General features: G+C 40.1%; 1 protein-coding gene across 1 annotated transcript; it reads left to right on the top strand.

Annotated features, from left to right (window-relative positions):
- The first annotated feature begins 2,106 nt into the window (after positions 1-2,106).
- On the top strand, positions 2,107-6,365 carry LOC118986618 (adhesion G protein-coupled receptor E2-like). The gene is made up of 5 exons (XM_037045591.1): positions 2,107-2,185; positions 2,458-2,549; positions 4,008-4,176; positions 4,262-4,372; positions 5,836-6,365. Exons 1-5 carry the CDS (start codon positions 2,147-2,149, stop codon positions 5,842-5,844), a joined length of 420 nt encoding a protein of 139 aa, XP_036901486.1. The 5' UTR covers positions 2,107-2,146; the 3' UTR covers positions 5,845-6,365.
- The last annotated feature ends 4,845 nt before the right edge of the window (positions 6,366-11,210 follow it).

Raw genomic sequence — 11,210 nt, 5'->3', positions numbered from 1 at the left:
TGGAAGCTTACTGAGTGGGAAAAGGTATTTGCAAACAACACTTCTGATAGGCGCTTAATATCCAGAATATATGAAGAACTCTTACAATTCCACAAGGGTTTTCAGAAACAATTATAAAGGACACATGGACAAACCCAACAGTGGGTGGGGAGTGGTTTCAGGGGAGGGATGTGGGCATAGCTGGGTTTGTGGAGGAGTGGTAGGTGTAAGTGCAGACAACTCTACTTGAACAACAATAAGATAATTTAAAAAAAATAAAAAATAAATTAAATAAAAAAACAACTCCACAAGAAAGAAAAAGGAAAAATACAGTTAAAAAATGGGCAGAGAACCTGAACAGATACTTCTCCCAAGAAGACACACAAATGGCCAACAGATACATAATAAGATGTTCAGCTTCTTTAGTTGTTAGAAAAATGGAAATCAAAAACATTAAAATGAGAGGTGGTTTCATGGTAATTTTGTTAAATTGTTAAAATGAAAACATGGAGAATAAAAAACATGTGCAAGGTTGTAGAAAAATGTGAACCCTTATGCATTGCTGGTTAGAATGTAAAATAGTGCAGCCACTTTGGAAAATGGTTTGACAGTTTCTTAAATGTTGGACACACACAGCTAACACTTGACCCAGCAATTCCACTCCTAGGTATAAACCCAAAGCAAATGGAAACACATGTCCACACAAAAACTTGTACATGAAGGCTCACAGCAGTGTTATTCAAAATGGCCAGAAATTGGAAACGCAATAAATGTCCTTCAATGGATGAATGGATAAAAGATGGCAAATATAATATAATATAATATAATATAATATAATATAATATAATATAATATAATAAATATAATATAAATTAAAACCTATATATAATATAACACATTATATAAAATATATTATTTAGCCATTAAAACAAGTTAAAATATTCAGCCATGAAAACAGGTGGCAGTATGGTGAACTTTGATTGAAAGTCCTTAGGCTAGGTGACAGAATCCAGTCATAAAAGACCACATATTGTATGATTCCATTTATGTCCAGAACAGGCACGTCCATGGAGACAGACAATAGAGCAATGCTGTTGTGGGGCTGTGGTGGGTGGTGAGGTGCATGGAAGCAGGGATGAGGACTGACTGCTAATGCGAATTTTTTGAGGAGTGAAATTGTGATGATTGTACAACTCTGAGTATTTTAAAGGTCACTGAACTGTACAGTTTCAATGGGTGAAATTTATGGTATGTGAAATACATCTCAAAAAAGCCATAATTAGAAATAATCAGTAGATGGGTTTTGTAGCAGATGAAAAAAATTATATCAACTAGGACAGGAACAGCTCGTAAAGTCATGTGAGATTCACAGGACTCTCAAAAACTGTTGACACAAATACAGACTTCTCCTCTGCGTCAACACAATCTCAGTAACATCCACTCATTGCTCCAATCTCAGCTCAAATAATATTTCCTTGTGGGATTTTCCCAAAACATCTAATTTCCTAGACTAAAAACTGACATCCAATGTAACATTTTCTTAGCCACCCATTTTGTTTTGTAGTTGCAGTGTGTCTATGTGTCTCCTGCCTTATGTGAGATGTGCGGGATTTAAGAACATGTTTGCTTTCTTCATGACTGAGTGTTCAGAGCCAAACACAGAGACTGTCACAGAAGAGACACTCAATATTTGTTGGTGAATGAATTAGAGAGTGGATTTATATAATTGTTCTATATTTTGAAGGACCAATTTCTTTTTCTTTCCTTTTGTATTTGGGAATTTCTTATCTTTTTTCTTTTTGTTTATTTATTTATATTTCAACTTATCTATTTTATTGTTTATGCTATTAGTTGTCCCAATTTTTCTGTCCTCCTCCTTCCAGCATGCACCCCCCACTCCCAGTGAATCCCCACACCATTGGCCATGTCCATGGATCATTCATACATGTTCTGTGACTAATTTCTTCACCTTCTTTCACCCCATCCCCATCTCCCTGTCCCCTCTGACAGCTGTCAGTCTATTCCATGTCTCTATGCCTCTAGTTCTATTTTGCTCATTAGCTTATTTTTTTCTTTAGAATATACTTTAGAGATCATATGGTATAAATCAATGCATTTTTAATTCTCTCTCTTTTTTAGCTGCTGGCTACAACGAGAAAAAGGATTTATGTGGGGCTTCCTTGGACCTGTCTGCACCATCATCTCTGTGCGTGATGATATCAGAACATCCTTAACATTCAGTTGAGGATCATTAGAAGAGCAGAATTATAAGGGAGTGTGGAGTGGGAAATGACAGGAGCAGGAATTTTCCTGGATTCTGATAGGGTTGCTTTGGTTTTCTAAGACTGCTCCCCAAACTACAAACTTAGACACTGTTACTAAGTATGAAAACTACTGAAGTGTGGAATTGCTGCTGGACAGGTTAGACTAGAGGTAACAAATTAAAAGTTTATTCATTAGCCCTCTGTGTTCCCAAAGGTCAATCTAGCTTTCTTTCTGATGACGCTCTGGATTTTGAAAAGCAAACTCTGTTCCCTCAACACTGATGTGTCCACCCTGCAGAATACAAGGTAAGCTGGAGAAGAGGGTGACATCCCTGCAGTCACATGTGGTCTCAAGAACAAATCCATGTGTTTCAGCAGCCCCTGTGTCTCTTCTTAGGGTGTACCAAGGGAACCCAGGGTAAAGAGGTGCAGTGATCCTTGTGTGGCAGCAGGCTGGGATTCAGTGGTGTGTGGCTGACTTTCTGGCCATAATGTTCTGTCTCTAACCCCAGCTTGCACCTCCCTCAGCAGCAGGAAGGACTGAAGTTGGTTGATGAACCTTCTTCGGTCTTTTGTCAGCAGTCCTATGAGAAAAGTACAAAGAACGTGTATGCACCCGGTCTGCACTCTCATGCCACCCTTTGTTCAGGCTCCTTCTCAGCCCTTGCCATTTCTGTGTAGAAGAAAATTCTGTTCCTGGAGGCATGGGCACTGCTTTGTTCCAGGGGTGCAATTGCTTTTATAAGATTTTACTTATTTATCTTTGTGGACAGAAGGGAACGGAGGGAGAAGGAGAGGGAGAGAAACATCAATGTGTGGTTTTCTCTTACACACCCCCCAGGGACCTGGCCTGCAACCCAGGCATGGCCCTGTCTTGGAATTGAAGTGGAGACCCCTTTTTTTGGGAAATGATTATTTTATTGCTGTTCCATTACAGCTGTCTGCATTTTCCCCACACGGAGACAGACCAACCTTTCCCCCTTGCTTCCACCCTCTCCCTTGGTTTTGTCCATGTTTCCTTTATAAGTAGTTCCTGAAAACCCTTCTCCCCACTATCCCCTCCCCCTTCCTTCTGGTTACTGTCAAATTGTTCTTAATTTCTATGTCTCTGGTTATACTTTGCTTGCTTTTTTTCTTTGTTGATTATGTTCCAGTCAAAGGTGAGATCATGTGGTATTTGTCCCTTACCTCCTGGCTTATTTCACTTAGCATAATGCTCTTGAACTGGAGACACTTTGGTTTGCAGGCTGGCACTCAATCCACTGAGCAACACCACCCAGGACTCCTATGAAATTTTAATGATCTTTCTTGAATATTCCTATCAGTATACTTTCTAAATTTTGCATGCTGTTACTTGGTTGTATCAGTCATTTGAATAGGCTGTGAGCTTTGTGAAAATAGAAATCCTTCCTCTGTTACTTTCACTGCCCAGGCCCCAGAACAGAGCTGGCCTGACACACAGTGCAGCCTCAGACACTTAGGTTTAATAAAATCAGGGATCTCCATGGAGCATCATACAATTTTTGAAACTTACACTTTGAAGTGTCACAACCCTACTGAGTATAGTGAAAACCACCTTGGACCAGAGCGGCGTTTCTATTGTGGAGGATCATTGACTGTAGAGGTCAGAGCTGAACACAACTCAAGTCTGTGAACTCATCACCATCAGGAAGGCAGGAAGGAGCATCCCTGGGGCAGAGGTGAGAGTGGCTTTGATTCTGTTTCTCTGGGTGCAACATGGGCCTCATTTCTCCTCCTATTCAGGATGCTGACATTTAAAGCACTGGCCCAACTCTTCATCTTGGGCTGCACGTGGTGCCTGGGAATCCTGCAGCTGGGCTCAGCTGCCCATGTCATGGCCTATCTCTTCACCATCATCAACAGTCTGCAGGGCATCTTCATCTTCCTGGTGTACTGTCTCCTCAGCCAGCAGGTACCACAGTCCCACTTTCACCTAGCACCCTCTCTATTCTTAATCCTCTCAGTGAGCTGACTCAGAGCATGCTTTGCCTCTGCAGGTCCGGGAGCAATACAGACAATGGTTTAAAGGGGTGAGGAAAATCAGAGCAGACTCTGATAAGTACACCCTTTCCAGCAGGGCCACATCTGAATCTTCCAAGCCCAGCACGGTGAGGTCCCAATTGTTCCCAGAGCCCTTTACTCGAAATGATGTACTTGAGTAGCTCATGCCCCTCACACTGGACAACCTGGGAATACAGCAGGGGATGTTCTAGCATGACTCCCACAGGCTTCACTCTTTGAGTCCTTGACCATTAGTAATAGTCTCAGTTAAAAAACATATATTTCCTCTTACTCCTTAGGAACTGTGTTCATCTTAACTTTCACATGTCAGCACTCTTACTGAATGTCTGCTGCATGCCATGCATCGTTAACTAAATGACTGAGAATCAATGACCTGAAGCAGAGATGTACATGCCAGTCAGTCAGAGAGCCACATTATCTTATCCTTCATCCACCTCTATCTCAGTTACTCAGCACCACCCAAAAAAAGGGCAAAGATGGGGAAAATTATGTACATATTTAAGAATTAAACAGAAATCAGTGTTAGTTGGCATTTCAGACTTTCTTAGTAAGATTGCCTGATATTTTCAACCCCTTCCTCTACTGCAAATCCAGGATGGACAAACCATAAGTGCATGGAAAATTCCTGGCAGTGATTACTAAGAACCACCACTGGTTTAGATCTAAAAATTTCTATTTTTCATTTAAAAATATTTATTTATTTTTAGAGAGGGAAAGTATGTTCCCAATATGCCCGGCTGACTCAGTCTCCATCATGTTCATGTCCCCGTCCCCTCCAGCCCCATCCCTGAGCCAGGCTGCCACCTTCACTTGCCTGAACCACTGCAACAGCCCCCTGAATGACCACTCCTTTCCATTCTTGTCACTTTCCAATGGCTCTTTACACAGAAGTCAGAGGGAACTTTTCAAAACAAAAAAGACAAGTCATGTCACCCCTGTGTGAAATCTGTTACATGTACTTTCTCTTGAGTTCAATTCTGAATATTTTCCTGAAGCACAACATTTACAAACTTGAGTAGAGAGAGGCATATGAAGTTGCCCCTCTCAAACGCTAGTAATTACATGGAGCTTCCTCTAGACCTAGTACTAAATAACTCATATTGGTGATGGAAAGGAGGAGGGAAAAACAGAAGAGTTCAGTGCTGCTTCTTTTATGTCTTTGGTAATGAACAATAGATAGCATTTCTGACTTTTCATTAATTTCCCACCTGGCCTCTTTCATTATTCCAAACATAAAGTAAGATTTCACAAACATTGAAGCAGAGGGATCAGAACACACATTTTGAAAGAGATAGGCCATTTTTTGTAGCACATTTAGTTGTTCTTATCCTCTGTAACTTGGGGTTTAGAAAGTATAGGGAGATGAAACTTCTGAGAAAGCCAAAGTCTGGTACAATTGATATGGCCTTTTCTTACCCTGACCAATCCATCTGGCAAGGGAATTTTGTGACTAAAATCTTCTTAAATTTCTTATTTTTTTCATCAGAGGAAACTTTCAAGTTTTCTTTCCATAGTCTTATATTTAATTTCTACAATATTCTCTTTCCAGGTGAATTAAAAAGATCTTCTGATCTATATCCTCTTATCTCATGGGAACTCTCAACTGTCATTCTCTGAGCCATTGAGAGAGAAGAGAAAGACTCTGTGGTGTGTTTCAAGAAATTCTTCATATCAGTGACATGAAAAAAGTCATGGCAGACATGGTGGAAACTCAGTCTTCGCAAAATCTGGAGTTTTTCCATGTCCTACTGTGTACTTGGAAAATTTGGCATGTAAAATTACAATGGTGGCCCAGTTCCTTGGGAATTTTGAGTTAAGTTTCTGCAAAGTCTCTGCTTTATACAGACTCTCCCAGAGACTGAACATTTATGAACAGGAAGAAGAGTGGAATGTTCATGCTAATGTCTGGATTTCTTAATTTTCTTTGTTCAGTATTTCTAGGGGTTTAATTATGTCCTTGTTTAAAATGATTAATTATTCACCATGTCTGAGGCAGAAATCAAGAGAGACCCAGGCAGGTCCTGCCTTCATGGAGCTTTCAGAGGGAAATAAAGTAATTTCTGTAGCTATACTTCCTGTTTGTAGATTATTTTATTTATTAATTATTATTATTGTTATTATTATTATTATTTTATTTATTCTCATCTGAGGACATGCTTACTGATTTTAGAGAGAGGAGGCTGGAAGGAAAAAGAGAAGGAGAGAAACATTGATTAGTTTCCTCTTGTACACTCCTTGAACAGGGATCAAACCTGCAACCTAGGCATGTGCCCTGACTGGGATCAAACCCATGACCTTTTGTTTTATGGGATAACACTCTAACAAACTGAGCCACACTGGTCAGGGTAAATTTATTGATGATAACTATTCTGACAGGTGTGAGGCGATAGTGCATTGTGGTATTAATTTGTATTTTTCTGATCATTATTAATTTTTTTTAACATTTAAAAAATTATTGTTCAAGTATAGTTTTTTGCCTTTTCCCCCCTACTCTTCCCCACCACTATAGCCCCCCCCCATTTCCACCCCCTTGTTGTTGTCCATGTGTCCTCTATAATTGTTCCTGCAAACCGTTTATCCTCCCCCCTATTATCCCTTCCCACCTCCCCTCTGGTTACTGTCCATTTGTTCTTAATTTCAATGTTCTGGTTATATTTTGCTTGATTTTTTTTCTTTTGTTGATTAGGTTTCAGTTAAAGGTGAGGTCATATGGTATTTGTCCTTTACCTCCTGGCTTATTTCACTTAGCATAATGCTCTCCAGTTCCATCCATGCTGTTGCAAAGGGTATAAGCTCCTTCTTTCTCTCTGCTGAGTAGCATTCCATTGTGTAAATGTACCATAGTTTTTTGACCCATTCATTTGCTGATGGGCACTTAGGTTGCTTCCAGCACCTGGCTATTATAAATTGTTTTGCTATGAACATTGGGGTGCATAGGTTCTTTTGGATTTGTGTTTCAAGGTTCCTAGGGTATAATCCCAGCAGTGAAATTTCCGGGTAAAAAGGCGGTTCCATTTTTAGTTTTCTGAGGGAATTCCATACTGTTTTCCATAGTGGCTGTACCAGTTGGCATTTCCACCAGCAGGATACTAGGGTTCCCTTTCCCCCACAACCTCAATGCTTGTTCTTTCTTGATTTGTTTATGATGGCCATTCTGACCAGTATGACCAGGGTATATCATTCTGACCAGGGTATCTCTTTGTGGTTTTAATTTGCATCTCTCTGATGGCTAGTGATGCTGAGCATCTTTTTGTATGTCTCTGGACACTCTGTGTGTCCTCCTTGGAAACGTGTCTGTTCAGGTCCTTTGCCCATTTTTTAATTGGATTGTCTTCCTGGAATGGAGTCATGTGAGTTCTTTATATGTTTTGGAGGTCAAAGTCTTGTTTGAGGTATTGTTGGCAAATGTAATTTCCCATATCATTGGTTCCCTTTTCATTTTGCTGATGTTTTATTTTTGCATGCAGAAGCTTTTTAATTTGATGTAGTCCCATTTGTTTATTCTTTCTTTTACTTCCCTTGCCCTAGGAAATATAACAGCAAAGATATCGTTGCTTTTATAAATGCTTTTTTTCTGTATCTGTTGATATGATCATGTGATTTTTGTCTTTTATTTTGTTCATGTGATGTATTACATTTATTGATTTGGGAATACTGTATCATCTTTGCATCCCTGGGGTGAATCCCACTTGATCAAGGTGTACAATCTTTTGTTTTAGTATATTTTATTGATTATGCTATTACAGTTGTCCTAATTGTTTTCTCCTTTTATACCCCTCCACCCTTCACCCTCCACTCTCCAGCCTTGCCTCCCCTTAGTTCATGTCTAAGGGGTGTACATATAAGTTCTTTGGCTTCTATATTTCCTGTACTATTCTTAACCTACCCCTGTTTTATGCCTACCAATTATGGTTCCTATGCCCTTACCTTTCCCCTCCCCCCATTGAAAATCTTTCACAAGATCTTCATTTCTGTGATCCTGTTCTAGTTGTTTACTTAGTTTCTGTTTTTTAGGTTCAGTTGTTGATAGCTTTGAGTTTGTTGTCATTTTACTGTTCATAGTTTTTGATTTTCTTCTATTTCTTAGATAATTCCCTTTGACATTTCATATAATAAGGGCTTGGTGATGATGAACATTTTAACTTGACCTTATCTGGGAAGCACTTTATCTTTCCATCCATTCTAAATGTTAGCTTTGCTGGATAATCTTGGATATATGTCCTTGCCATTCATGACTTCAAATACTTCTTTGTGGGGGTGACTTTCTCACAAGTCCCCCTGTGTGCCACGGATGAGGGTGAATATGGCCAAGACATGATGTGATCTTCTTGTGAAGAAGAAGTGAGCTGTGGCCAGTTTCTCTGAGGAGAAAAAGGCCCCGAGCCCCTTCTTCCAGGGCTTTTATTGGGTTCTAATACACAGGAATATAGGGTGGCAAGGATCAAACAGTAGATAACATTTTAAAGAAATCTGAGGGCTTACTATGAGTCTGAGTCTGTCAGGAATAGTTTTAGGGTTTCTTGCTGGAACCCTTAACATATGAATGAAAGCACTCTTAGCAGAGCAGATTTCACAGATTTATCGGGAAGTCTTTGTGATGCCAGATTTTCCCCCAGGACACGCTCTAGCAAGGCAAGGAGCAACACCTCTCCCCAAAAGGTATTCAGGCTTAAGGGGATTAGAGCCAGGAAGCGCTTTTCCCAGAGAACATGGGGACTTGGGCTATGTCAAAGCGGGGGCGGGGGGGAGGGTGAGAGTCCATTGCTCCCTCTTTGTTGCAGCCCCCCCAGTCGTTCCATGAAAGCCTCCTAAGTGACTGAGTCTGGCTTAGGTTGCCCCCTGCTGTGAGGGGTCTTACCTGTCATTGACTTACGACCAAGCTTTGGGGGCAGGGAGAGGAAACTGAGGCAGCATTTGCTACCAGAGACAAGCTTTGTCTCCTGCGGCTCACATTCTGAAGGTCGTCCCTCGCCCTTAGACACAAGGGATCGAGATACAATTTCTAAAATCAGGCAGAGCGGTCTACAACACTTCTTTCCAGCACCTTCTTACCTGTCAGGTTTCGTTTGAGAAATCAGCTGATCGTCTTATAGGAACTCCTTTGTAGGTAACTCTTTCCTTTCTTCTTGCTACTTTTAAGATTCTTTCTTTATCTTTAATCTTGGGTAACTTAATTATGATGTGCCTTGGTCTGTTCCTCATTGGGTACAATCTCTTTGGCAATCTCTGAACTTCCTGGACTTCCTTTAAGTCTATTTCCCTCACCAGATTGGGGGAGTTTTCTTTCATTATTTGTTCAAATAAGTTTTCAATTTCCTGCTGTTGTTCTTCTCCTTCTGGCATCGTTATATTTGGATGTTGGAACCCTTAAAGTTGTCCCAGAGTTCCTAAGCCTCTCCTCATTTTTTTGAATTCTTGTCTCTTCATTTTGTTCTTTTTTTCAAATTTATTTCTTCCTTTTGTTCTAAATCATTGATTTGAGTCCTGGTTTTTCTTCCCTTCACTGTCAGCTCCCTGTATACTTTTCTTTATTTCACTTTGTGTAGCCTCCATTTCTTCCTTTATTTTGTAACTGAGCTCAATCAATTCTGTTAGCATCCTGATTACTAGTTTTTTGAACTCTACATGAGATAGGTTGTCTATCTCCTCGTCACATAGCTCCTTTCCTGAGGTTTTGATCTGTTTTTTCATTTGGGTTATATTTCTTTGTCTCAGTGTACCTGTTAAGTTGTAAAGGTGCAGAGCCTTAGGTATTTACCAGAGTGGGACAAACTTTGGCTGTTGTGTTGTGGTACTGTCTGTGGGGAAGGAGTCAAAGAGGGGACAATGCAACTTGCTCGCTCTGCTCTAGCCCTACTTTCCAATGAACTCTCCTGCGAGACTGGGAGTTTCTCCTGCCTTCACCATGCCCGTGGTTTTTACTACTAGATGATTTTTAAAAAGATTTTATTTATTTACTTATTGGGAGAGGGGAAGAGAGGGAGAGATATATCAATGTGTCATTGCCTCTCATATGCTCCCTACTGGGGACCTGGCCCACAACTCAGGCATGTGCCCTGACTGGGAATTGAACCAGTGACCCTTTGGTTCATAGACTGGTGCTCAGTCCACTGAGCCACACCAGCTAGGGCCTGCTAGAGGTTTGGGGGCTTTAGTTTCCCGGTGAGCCAGGCCATCCTCACCCTAGAGGTCTGCCGACTTGTTGCGGGGTCCTCTCTGCCTGCCAGCTGTCTGTCTCCGCCTCCTCCTACTGGTCTGGATGGATGTTTCTTTAACTCCTTGGTAGTCGGAGTTCCATGCAGTTTGCTGTTATTTATTGTTTCTAAATTTGTTATTATCTTTCTCTTGGTTGTGCAAGGAAGGAAAGTGTCTCTACCTATGCCTTCATCTCGGATGGAACTCCTATATGATCTTTTTAATGAATTGCTGGAGGTGATTTGCCAAAATTTTGTTGAGGATTTTAGCATGTATGTTAATCAGTGATATTGGCCTATAATTTCCTTTCTTTGTTGTGTCTTTATATGGTTTTGGGTTTAGAATGGTGCTGGCTTCACAAAAAGCATTTGGGAATCTTTCCTCTTCTTGGATTTTTTGGAATAGTCTGAGAAGGATAAGGGTTCTCTCTCCTTTAAATGTTTTGTAAAATTCTCCTGTGAAACTTATTACACCAAAAATTTTTATTTTAAAATTATAGTTGATATACAATATTTATTAGTTTCAGGTTTACAACATAGTGATTAGACATTCGGTAATAATAATTATAATATCTGATATATGTAGAAGATTTCCCAATTGCCTCCAAAATATTTTTATGGTTTTGTCTCTAAATCAGAATCTCAATATAATTGACATTGAATTTGACTACTGTGTTGCTTTCATTTGTTTTCTAGAATAGCCTGTAATCATTTTTTCAAGTGATAGTAA

This window comes from Sturnira hondurensis, unplaced genomic scaffold, assembly GCF_014824575.4.
Source record: "Sturnira hondurensis isolate 20B ecotype Veracruz unplaced genomic scaffold, ASM1482457v3 Scaffold0004358, whole genome shotgun sequence".
Classification (NCBI taxonomy): Eukaryota; Metazoa; Chordata; class Mammalia; order Chiroptera; family Phyllostomidae; genus Sturnira; species Sturnira hondurensis.
Note: the sequence above shows the minus strand (reverse complement) of the source record. Positions and strands in the feature narration are given on the sequence as shown.

What these genes read in the sequence shown, in the direction of transcription:
- LOC118986618 (XM_037045591.1), top strand. Translation starts at nt 2,147, where the DNA reads ATGTGGGGCTTCCTTGGACCTGTCTGCACCATCATCTCT. An exon ending in CTGTCTGCACCATCATCTCT is followed by an intron (nt 2,186 to 2,457) that starts GTGCGTGATGAT and finishes GTGTTCCCAAAG; the next exon opens with GTCAATCTAGCTTTCTTTCT. An exon ending in TCCACCCTGCAGAATACAAG is followed by an intron (nt 2,550 to 4,007) that starts GTAAGCTGGAGA and finishes CCTCCTATTCAG; the next exon opens with GATGCTGACATTTAAAGCAC.